Source organism: Solanum verrucosum, unplaced genomic scaffold, assembly GCF_900185275.1.
Source record: "Solanum verrucosum unplaced genomic scaffold, falcon-dt-bn FXZP01000252.1, whole genome shotgun sequence".
NCBI lineage: Eukaryota > Viridiplantae > Streptophyta > Magnoliopsida > Solanales > Solanaceae > Solanum > Solanum verrucosum.
This window is the reverse complement of record NW_026019988.1, coordinates 4,451,676-4,463,539: the sequence shown is the minus strand read 5'-3', so window position 1 is coordinate 4,463,539 and position 11,864 is coordinate 4,451,676. Positions and strand designations below refer to the sequence as shown.

General features: G+C 33.2%; 3 protein-coding genes across 4 annotated transcripts in view; 1 reads left to right on the top strand and 2 right to left on the bottom strand.

Moving 5' to 3' along the window:
• LOC125818561 (histone H4) overlaps positions 1–11,864 on the bottom strand; it is a 400,968-nt gene that overhangs the window by 370,863 nt on the left and 18,241 nt on the right. The window lies entirely within an intron of this gene.
• LOC125818555 (ras-related protein RABE1c-like) lies at positions 1,016–6,028 on the bottom strand. Of its 2 annotated transcripts, none has more exons than XM_049498046.1 (9): positions 5,858–6,028; positions 5,644–5,774; positions 3,551–3,623; positions 3,007–3,107; positions 2,420–2,485; positions 2,026–2,123; positions 1,637–1,699; positions 1,454–1,546; positions 1,016–1,331 (listed from the first exon to the last, which is right to left on the bottom strand). In XM_049498046.1, exons 2-9 carry the CDS (start codon positions 5,714–5,716, stop codon positions 1,248–1,250), a joined length of 651 nt encoding a protein of 216 aa, XP_049354003.1. In that variant the 5' UTR covers positions 5,717–5,774; positions 5,858–6,028; the 3' UTR covers positions 1,016–1,247. The 2 variants fall into 2 exon arrangements, with proteins under 2 accessions (XP_049354003.1, XP_049354002.1); XM_049498045.1 differs by having other exon boundaries at positions 5,644–5,768; positions 5,858–6,002.
• On the top strand, positions 8,112–10,910 carry LOC125818559 (actin-depolymerizing factor 2). Its single transcript, XM_049498049.1, has 3 exons — positions 8,112–8,249; positions 10,206–10,471; positions 10,564–10,910. Exons 1-3 carry the CDS (start codon positions 8,247–8,249, stop codon positions 10,724–10,726), a joined length of 432 nt encoding a protein of 143 aa, XP_049354006.1. The 5' UTR covers positions 8,112–8,246; the 3' UTR covers positions 10,727–10,910.

Below are 11,864 nucleotides of genomic sequence, written 5' to 3'. Positions count from 1 at the left end.
ATTATAATTTTTTAAAATATTAATTATTATGAATAAAATATATTTTGTATAGTCCAACAAAAAATAAAGCGTATGCAGATTTAATTTTTTATTCAAAACCATTATTTTTTATAGACTCTAACTCATTAAGAATATAAATACTCGATACGAATAATTTTTTACTTCCACTAAGTTAAAAGGTAGGGACCGAAGCCTTATGTAATGTGTTGGTGTTTATTTATTATGGTTTGACTATTATTTTTTATTATATATTATTATAAATTTATTTTGCTTAGTCAAAAACAATTTAATTTTTCTTTTTATACAATGTCCATCTTTTTCAAAATAAACTGCCCCATGTAAATGGTCTTTTCCTGTGCGTGTTAAGCCACAGAGTGATCTGGAAACCAATACTTGTCAAAGGCACATCACACTTTATTTCTTTACTTATTTTTATTATTATAATTTTTTTTAAAATAGATCTCTTTCAATTTGTTTTTTCCTATTTTATTATTTTCAATTTAATTTTTATTATTACTTTTGATTTTAATTTTTCTATCCGGTGTTTTGTGCCACTTTGGGGATCAATTAATTCAAGTTATATTGTACAAGGTCTATTAAAGTAAGATATGTTCTTTAATAGAATCTTTTCGTTCTCAAAACTAAAAGTTGAAACCTCTAATTAAGAGTAAAAAGACCCAATCATCTTAGACAGCAACGTATTGGTCCCAATTTATTATGAATCGACAAGTTTTACACTAATGGTTGTCAACTTATTGCAACTCTCCTCTTTTTATCTAGGTTTGAAACTAGCAATGTGAGCAAGGTCACAAGCTAATGCTAGCTGCCATGATCACACACTAGGTGCGATGATAATATGAGTTGAGCTTAAATAAAGTATGAGTAACAATTCACCTAGGCAAAACCAACTTGTTCGGGACTAAAGCGTAGCTATTATTAGTCTAGAATTCATGCATTATATTTTTCTTTCACCTTCTACATCAAAGCAAAAGCTAACAGGTTCATGTTTAAAAGAAAAAGGAGATGAAATCCTAAGAGGACATAGATAACAAAGAACAATAACCAAACAAAGGCTATTAAGCTGTATATGACAAATAGATTCCAAATATAAAGTAGAAAAAGCCTTTGACACACCAAACTTGCCATACAATGGCAGATAAATGGTAATGAAGTTCACAAGGATCAGTTTTTCATCTCCACCAATTTGTACATCCAAGTGCAATCAAGAAAACAGTAGCCAACTCGGTTCACGAACCACAGCAAGACGACTTCTGGGCACCTTGACCGGCAGTTCCTGCCTGATCGGATTGGTTGATCCTGATTGTCTGAGGCTGCACGAACAGAGAGAACATTATTCATATACAAGACGAAGTGATCAAGATTAGACACGTCCTAATAACTCCAGTTCATTGAAACAAAAGAATAATGAAAAGTAGAGGAAATATCTGTGTACCTCAGTCTTGGAATCAGATTCTGAAAGCCTTTGCTTGATATCCTTACCAATTGAAAAGAAAACTTCTTCCACATTCAGGTTTGTCTTTGCACTCTGCAGTAGATATTGTCATTTATCAGTGACCCGAACTTTACTCCATCCGAAAAAACTTTCAATTTCTACATCAGAAAGAATTGGACTTACTGTTTCAAAGAACTTAATGCCATATTCATCAGCAAGAGCTTGACCTTTGGAAGTTGGCACAGCCTAGATAGGAAAAAGGAATAATAATATCAATAACATCTAATGGAAACTCTTGTGAGTCAGAAAAGAAGTAATTCATCAAAGAAGTGAGGACAAGAAATTCCAATGTTGGAGGTCTCAAGTTTGAAACCCCTTGCCAGCGAAAGCAAGGGGTTTGCCTTCTGGGTCGAGCTCGTCGCACCGGGCTTGCCTAGTGCGGGTTACCTCTCCTATGTGGTTTGCGAACTATTGCATAGGAGCGGGGGTTTTACCCCGTGCGCACCCAAAGGGTAGCGGCTACAGGTTTCCCTTGTCATCAAAAAAAAAATTTGATAAATATAATAACCTACCCTTTTGCTTTCATCCATATCAGCCTTGTTCCCGACCAAAATCTTGTTGACATTATCAGAAGCATGCTGCTCTATGTTGCGAATCCAGTTCCTGATGTCTGAATGGTTCAGTTAAACATTAAACAATTATATTAAATCTGCTCTCGCAAATGCTGAATCTGGTTATCAAACAGCAATTTTTAAAAGGTGGTCATGCAACTGCAACTTAAGACCATAAAACCAGCTAAAGCTCGAAATGGGAAACAAAATTATCACATCTCTCAGCAAAAGAAAAGCCAAAAATCACGCTGAAGGATAGAACTACATATATAAGCAGGTAGCAAAAAAATGAATGAGAAAAGAATCAAAGTTACAAAAAAAAAGAGCATTGAAGCAAGCTAGTGAGAGCATTTACTATTGAAAGAAGACTCATCCGTGACATCATACACCAGCAGAATCCCCATTGCTCCTCGATAATACGCTGCGAACAACCAAATTCAAACTTGATTGAGAGAAATGGAAAATGAAAGAAAATTTCACATTTGAAAAGATCTTTTAATTCAATCCCCTAGAAATTTTATTCCAAAGACTTCTAAGTGCTGAGAGTAGCTTGCACAGGTGCAGGCCTATGTAGCCCAAGGGCATCAATTAAATCCCCATCGTCGAGAAACTTCCTAATTATATGGTAAAGTACATTTTGAAAAATAGAAGTATGTGCATATACAAGTTATTCAATCCCCCTGATAAAAGGAACCATTAACCATTGACAAGCTTCAAATCAATGTGGCCATTACATGTAGCCGCTCCAAACTCTTTTTATTTAGAACACAAGTTACACAACAAAAAAAGTCTTTGTTTCATTTCACCGTTGCAAGGAGCTAACATCCTAGGACATCTGCAGATCCAGAACTAGTTATCTTTGTTTCTTTTCACCCTTGCAAAAGGCTAGGACAGGAAAAAATTTCAATCCAACAACACTTGACTCACTGGGTTTGGATATACCTGTTGTGATAGTGCGGAAACGCTCCTGACCAGCTGTATCCCAAATTTGTAACTTAATCCGCTTGCCATCAAGTTCAATTGTTCTTATCTTAAAATCAATTCTGTAAAAGCAGAGCAATCCGGTAAATATGAAGGAGAAGGAGGAAAATAAAAGCCGGGAAAAAGGTTGAGAGGAGGCAGTAATCAGTGCAATGAGGTATAAATTTACTAGATTTTTCAAGAATGACGATCCCAAACTAGACAGTTCATCTAGCATCCTGCACAAGAGAGCACATTTTTTCTACTTTTTTTCCAGCACAATCTTTTCCTGCTAATATTCAAAGATCATTGGCGTATAACTTTTTCACAGTTTCTTGAAAACTTCTTCAATTATCAGAGTTACACCTCAAATTTCTGCATCATTTGACTAAAACAATAGTCTTGCCAAAGGAAAAAGAACTAACTGCTGAAATAGTATTGCAGTAATTCGAAAAGATGTACTTCGGTGTCTGAAACACAATCTAAGTAGTAGCTCCAGAAGAGAGAGACAGTCAAGGATACAAACCCAATAGTTGTGATGAAACTTGTTGTGAAGGAACCGTCTGAGAATCTCAGAAGCAAACAACTCTTTCCCACACCTATAAATATAACCATCATTAAGTGTAAGCCGTAAGGAACTGGTAATAGATGTTATACATGGAAAATATCCTCTATTCTTTGGTGATAAATAAATAAGCAACCTACTTAAGAGTCTAGAAATGAAGTGAAACTGTCACATTTTCCTACCAATTCAACAATGAGTCTCATGTACTTAGAATGAGGGTTTGACCATATTTATACCCAATTTCCTTCTATAATACGGACAAAATAACCATCCTCGCTCCTCTCGTTAATATACTTCAGGTTTTCAACTGTATTACTACTAAAATCAGTTTTTTTTTAAAAGGTTGTGGCCTTAACCTTCATATTCAAATTTTGCATCTTAACTAGAAATCCTTTCTAGAAGCCTGTTCATGGAAGCTCTTGCCTAACAATGATAAGTACCTAAAGTTCAACCTGTAACTAATAGTACTCTAGTCACTTTCTGAAAATAGTAACAACATACTGAAATTGTACTTTCAATTAATTTCACAACTATTTGAAGTAGGAACGTTTATGCTTCAGCAACTCTCTAAAAGTTCAACCATTCATTTGTATGTTCTAGATTCAGTTAAAGATGAGGAATAAAGAGGGAGAGGTTGTGGTATTTGACCAAGTTCGGCCTAGGAAGAATCCTGTAAGTACCTTTTTATCTCTTATATTGTCCATATATGAGGGCTGGAGTGAAAAGGGTGTTCCATGCAGTATGCACTTAGTTGAATGAATGAACAAATCAAGCATTTTGGTAGAAGATGGTCAAGCTTACCAAACATGGATGTGAGACATCCATTTATCATATTATCAAAGTGATCCATGAAGTATGGTGAAAGAACAAACGTCCAAAGATACTGAGGTGGGGAGTGTAAATTTATAGATGTAATATCACAATAAATCTGACTGATTCTCATATCCCCGCCAAATTTTTTCCCAGAAAAACAAAAAGGTAAAGGAGAAAGGTAAGGAAGCTGGTGGTCAACTCAGAATTAGATGCAGCACCCTTGTTGTTTCACTAAGACTTCTAAATTTGAAATATCTTCCATGTTCCTCCTCCTCCAATAAATTTTCAGAAATAATAAGTCGTGTCATCCTTGAGATGAGACACAGTTTTGAAATTTTAATTTCAAAAGTTAGAAAATACCAAAAATACTTTTTGAACTGACATTCACAGAACGCCATCCCAACCCATATTCAATTTTCTTTGAGAACACAACAAAATTAACCATAGAAAGAAGAAAAAGTAAGCTAAGAATGATGAACTAATCAGTACACATCTCTGGACACTTGAGGTTAAGAGGCTTCACAAGGAAAATGGAGACATATGAACTGAGATTGCTGAAAATGCATTTGTCAGTACACCATCCCTCAATCACAAGCAAAGACTAGAACTATTTAGCATGAGCTTAACTTAAAAATGCAATGGAACATAGGATAACCATAAGGAATGTCAAATTGGACTAGCACTTGATCAGAAAAAAATGTTGAATTGGAGCAGCACTATGGCACATAGTGCTATTTTAATTTTAAAATATGTGACACAACTCCATTTTTCCATACAACTTTCAAATTTTCAAATTAGATTAAACAACTAAAAGCTTTGAACTTATATATAATGTTTGGTCCATCAAATCAACCATAACTTTAATATTCTCTTCCATTTTCATTAGTATAGATATCAAAGTCGATTAAACATATTCCTTTCTACTGTGACATGTCAAATAACATCTTAAACCAACCATCAAGGGTACTTGCTACCTTCCACCAACACAAGTACGGGGCAACTCCGCCCACCAAGGCTTGGACATAAGGGAAGAAATGTGCTGTACCACATATTACCCGAAGCCCATCCTAACATCTTAACCAAATCTCACCAATTTCACGTAAAGATCCAATTTTTCCCCAATTCCTAAGCTCCATTGTGTTTTTCTTCTTTTCTAAAATCTTATTTTTCTGAAAATGGATTCGATTAACTTGTGATAAGAAAAGGAACAAATCAAAAACGAAACAAAAAAGCAAACTAACCGCTATCGCCAATGAGGAGAAGCTTGATGAGATAATCATAATCTGCTCGAGCCCTAGCTGGTGGAGCTGCCATCGTCTTGTTCCGATAACAAAAATTTGAATCAACAATCCAAAACCCTAGAAATCTGTTTCTGTAAACACACAAAATGCACATGAATCAGCCTTTGATTGTATAGAAAAAAAAATGAAATTCGAAAATTCAACAAAAACGCACCGAACGGAGAGAGAGACGGAGGTTATCGAGCAGGTCAGAAAGTCGCCGGCGACATTGGGCTGAAGGGGAAGAAAAAATGTGAGATGGTAGAAAAAATCTACCCAAGCCCAAGCGTGTATTGGTGCGACTTTTGCTTTGTATTGGTATTTGTATTATTTGGGGAAGTGGACCATTTGTTCCTCCAAATCTGTTCTTTTTTTATATAAATAAATTATTTTTTTAGAAAAAAGGTCGATATATCTCTTAAGTTTGTCATTTAAAATTGATATACGTTTCGTTATGAAAGTGGTTCACATGTACCATTTATCGTTATATAAATGACTCACATATATCCTTACTGTTACAAAAGGAACTCACATATACTTTTCTTCTAACGGAAGTGAAAAAATTAGTTTTAGATTTATTTTTTTATTTAAATTTTCAAAAAAAATTATGTAGGGGTATATATATGATCCTTCTAACAAAGTTCAAGGTATATTTTAATCTTTTTCATACAAAAATTATTTGTTGGCTTCTTTGATTATCATTATTCGAGTTTCTTATTTTTTTTTCTTTCATTCTTTAGTGTAAAGAAAAAATTTAAACTAACTTTTTTCGGCAATATTGACTATTATAATTTAGTTTTTGTATTTGTAAAAATAAAATTAAAAAATGGGACTTCTGTAATAAATTTTACAAGAAAATTAGTGAAAGATAAATAAATTTGACCATCAAAATAATAAATTTAAATTAGTCGTTGAAACAAAAAAGTCAAAAAAATAAATATGTGTGAGGAGGATCAAATATACCCCATGTGGGTTATATTTTTTTCAAAAAAAAAAAATTAAAAATTAAATTTAAATTATTTTTTCCACTTCCGTTAGAGGAAAAAGGGTATATGTGAGTCATTTATATAACAGTAGTGGTATATATGAGTCACTTTCATAACGAGGGTTATATCAACTCTAAATAGCAAAGTTATCAGACCCTTTTCCCAAAAAAAATTGTTTTCTACCAGATGTCCGGTACCCACATGGAACCCGACTAAATTCGGATTCGCGTTGCAAAGTCTCACATTAGGGGGTAAAGCGCTTCCTAACAAAGGTGTCATAACAAAGGCGATTCCGTACCGAAAGAGACTTAAACTCAAGACATCTTGATTAAAAATTAAAGAGTACTTACCCCTTCACAGTCCACCACAACTCTTGTTAATAGCGTACATTAATATCAATGTGAAACTCAAGTCTCATATTGTAATAGAGCATAATAAATTTTCATGTTTGCATCAATTCTCCTCGACAATTCTACATTTGATAGCTTTTACTTAGCAACAAGTAGGTAATTCCTTATCATCGTAGTCAATTTTAAGTCAGGGGTATTGAATATTTGTGATTGATTTTATGCAATAGACATTATTCATCTTGAACAACAAACATTATAATATCAATGTCAAAATAAGAGAAATTTATTCAGATGGTAAGTTTTCCTTAATTTCAACATTAAGGTTACGAGTTTAAGTCACTGAAAAATAAAAGATTAAAGCTTTTGGAGGAGAGGTAAAAAGAAATTAAAAAAAAATAATCAATGTCACCATGCATAACACATTGGGTAACATATCACACTGAATTAACACTGATATAAATTTCTATCAAAAAAAGTTATTCAATAAATTAGTTAATTTCTGTTAAAAATATTTGATATGTGAAATTGTAACCAAAACGTTAATTAAAAATACAAAAGTCTACTATCCCACCACTCTTTTTACATTTGAAAGATGGGATAAAGATTGAAAAAAAAAAAAGAATCAAATTAAGCATATCATCACAAATTTAAGAGGTTATATATATATATATATATATATATATATATATATAAACTAGAATTGTGAAAAAAGAAAAAGATAAAACTATGATAATTTTTTTGTTAATACTAACTAAGATAAGTAATTCTTCGTGATTTAAATCATAAAAATCTTTAAACATAATAAAAATATGAATAACTTGAACTAAAAAATTCTCCCTCCAACAAAATTTATAACAATTAAGTAACGTATGTGAAATTTGTCCATATCAATTACACGATAAATAAAATAAAAATATTATTCAAATATTGTTTCGCTAGACAAAAAATTGTGAAAAATACCATAACTTTTCTATTGTTTCAACCTTTCGAATGTGTAACGCCAACACTATTTTTATAAAATTTTCCAAAATAGATACAAAATCTAAATGATAATCGACCTCTCCGAAAAAAGGAAAAAAAAAAAGATAAAAAGAAAAAAGAGAGAAAAAACAAGGACCCCTCTTCTTCGTATCTGGTCTCATTTTCCCCCAAATACCAATTTTATCGGAGCCCTAAATTTTCTCCATTTTTTCTCATCTTCTTCCAATCTGTTCTCTCTCCTTCAATCATGGTTAGTCGATTTTACTCTCTCTTTTTTTTGGTATATATAAACTTGATTATATACGAAAAGTTTATATATTAAAGATTTTAATTTAGCATTACTTCGATCTATGAAGTATATGTACAATAGGCATGATTTTCTGTAATTTTGATGAAAATCTTCAGTTAGGTTACTGATTTCTTTTGTGTTTTATGGATCTGATTTCAGTTTATTGGTTAGATTGATGAGTGTGACTATATTTTTAATTTTGCTTTGTGGGATCTATTGGTTTTGAGCTATGAAGAGCTCCTTTTTTTTTAAATCAATATTTAGATCTTTGTTTCAGTGGTGTTTAGTAGTGTTTGGACATTAAAACTGTGATGTGTTTGATTAAATGTAAAAATAGTGTTTGGGGTTTAAGTTGGAAAAGTGTATTTGGGAATTGAAGTTGTGTTCGAACATGCATTAGTTTGGAAAAAGTTGGAATTTTTTGCTTGGAAAAGATTTTTTTATTTCACTTAAAAAAAATGTTTTTGAGAAACTCTTTAACTTGAAATTTTTTCAAAAACTCAATTCAATGTATAACCAAACATTATGTTGAAAAATAGTTCTATGATTACACAGGGTTAGTTGTTGTTGTTGATTCTTTTGGTAAGATTACGGTTTGGATTGTGAGTTCTTTGCTACAGGCCTGTCTTGCATGCAGAGTCTTCTATGTGTTTCCCTTTTATGTTTTGGTCATCTAGATATTTTCTTTGGTAGAACTTCTAGTCTTACTTGCTTGATTATGAAAAAGTCCAGGGTTAATCTCAGATTTCAGAATAGAGTGTGGTGAGTTAAAATGTATGTTTTATTGGATAAAATTTCCTGCTCAGATTGGGAAATAAGGCTCTGTTGCATATTTGTTTGATGCTGAAAAATGAATATTTGAAGTTGAAGTTGGAATTTTTTTTGAAGTTGTAGCTGGAATGAAATCATTATTTCACTTGAAACACTCCTAAACTAGTTATTGAAAGTCAGATTCTATATTTCAAGTTGAAGTTAAAATAATAGACAAATTGTAAAACAAACATTATTTTGCAAATTATGCATGTCCAAATGCCTACTAAGTTCTACCAGTGCGTATTCTATTCTTAGAATTTCATTGAGGTTCGAACACCCAAAATCAGTTTTAAGTTGACTTGAAATTTATGGAATGATGCTGGCCTTGATTATACAATTTTTTTTGAAGTTGTAGCTGGAATGAAATCATTATTTCACTTGAAATACTCCTAAACCAGTTATTGAACGTCAGATTCTATTTTTCAAGTTGAAGTTGAAATAATTGACAATTTGTAAAACAAACATTATTTTGCAAATTATGCATGTCCAAATGCCTACTAAGTTCTACCAGTGCTTCATTCTATTCTTAGAATTCCATTGAGGTTCGAACACCCAAAATCAGTTTTAAGTTGACTTGAAATTTATAGAATGACGCTGGCCTTGATTATACAAAGTTTCTAGTGCTGGAACACTTGTACCTTGGAAGATACATTTGGAGCTTTTTATTAATTTAATTTAATTTAGATGGTAGTAAGGTCTCACAGGTTGATGCCACTGTTCTTCCCCATCCCTCTTCTGTGGCAGAAGAATTGAAGAATGACCAACCTAATTATTGTTAGGTTGGAAATGCAATTATTATCTTTCTCTTGTAATTTGTTTCTTCACAGTCATTTGGTGGAGATATTTTAAGTGGGAAAGACAAATTCTAGAAGTAATGAATAGGACTTGAAGATCTGAAATACTGCAGGCTTTGGTTCCTTTGTTCTTCTATTTGTTGATTCTTTGTTCTTTAGGGGAGGCGGAGTATCTGGAAGTGTGATTGGACTGATTGGATAATTTTAACCTAATGATTTTATAGGTGTAAGACAAACTTGTTGATCTAGATAGGGTAATTATCCCATTATTATTCCCCTGTATTTCTGTTCAATGTGTCAAAAATTGTAGGCTAACGCAGCATCTGGGATGGCTGTGCATGATGATTGCAAGCTGAAGTTTTTAGAGTTGAAGGCAAAAAGAACCTATCGTTTCATCATCTATAAGATTGAAGAGAAGCAAAAGCAGGTTGTTGTGGAAAAGCTTGGTGAACCAACTGAAAGCTATGAGGATTTCGCTGCAGGCCTCCCTGCTGATGAGTGTCGATATGCTGTCTATGACTTTGATTTCATGACAGAAGAAAACTGCCAGAAGAGCAGAATATTCTTTATTGCTTGGTATGTTTTACTCAAATTTAGTGATATAAACTTTCATCTTGTCGGTTTATACTCTTGGTTATCATGACCTTTTGTTTTGTCTTTTGTTGAAGGTCACCTGACACGGCAAGGGTGAGAAGCAAGATGATTTATGCAAGCTCCAAAGACAGGTTCAAGAGAGAGCTTGATGGATTCCAGGTAGAGCTGCAAGCAACTGATCCTACAGAGATGGGGCTTGATGTTTTCAGAAGCCGAGCTGGTGGAATTGAATGTTGAGTGCGTGAGTGTCTTGTTTATGTTAAGTGATTATAGTTTTGGGGAAGTAGAACTTGGTTAGTTATACTACTGGCTTGTCGTTCCCGATCACCTTACTCTTTAAAGTCTCTTCTTCTCAGAGAACTTCAATACTTTTTAATCCATGTTATATTGTTACTCATGAAATCAAGGAGCTATCTTGTTACATTGAGCATCATTGTTTTCTTTACATTGATCTTTTAAGTCTCATCTATTCAGAGAACTTCAATAGTCTTTGATACATTCTCATTGTTACTCATGAAGTCCAGTAACATCTTGTCACTTTGAAGCATCATTATTTCTTTACCATGCACTTAAGTTGCTTCCTTTTCCACCCTCCCCCCCCCCCCCCCCCCCAATTAGAAAATAAAAACTGCCTGGATTGAGGTACAAAATATACTCGCTCATAGACACATACACACACTGTATGTTTAGCTACTTCTCGTCATTCCCTTGGTTATGTTGCTTTTTTGCACGAGATGTCTTTTCAGTCGTGGCTCAAGTACTAAACTGGATTGTAGTGCTAATGGGAGAAACCTATAAACATAAACTACTTTGCCTAGGAAATAGCATTGTGCATGCCCATCTTGTATGCTTGGTTGGAGAATCAGTAACAAGTAGGCTTGAAGCAAGAAATGCTCGGAGTTTTACGAGCGAACTTGCTGAACCTTATGTTACTACATATGGCATGAGTTCGTGTGGTGAGAGATAAGTTGTTAGTAATAAAGTAGAAGAAAGATAGTTAAAACTCGAAAGGTAGTCTCATTTTTTTCTTTATTGAAGTATGTCTTTGTACATATATTCAGATTTTGCTCTAGATAAGGCAAATTTGAGGAACAAGATCCACATTGATGACATTTACTAGTTGGGAATATGTTTGTCTTGTTATAGGACTTCTAATATTGTTACCATTACTTTTATTTATATACATTTAACCTAATTCACTTCTATTTTATTTGGTATCATGATGACATGAGTTGAGTTTATGCGGGGAAGGATTCATATATCCAACTCCAACTTGTTTCAGACTGAGGCGTATTTGTTGTTATTATGTGTTTATACACGTGTCAATAGCCGCATGACAGAATTTCAGACCATGGAGGTTTTCTAAAGTCTCTAT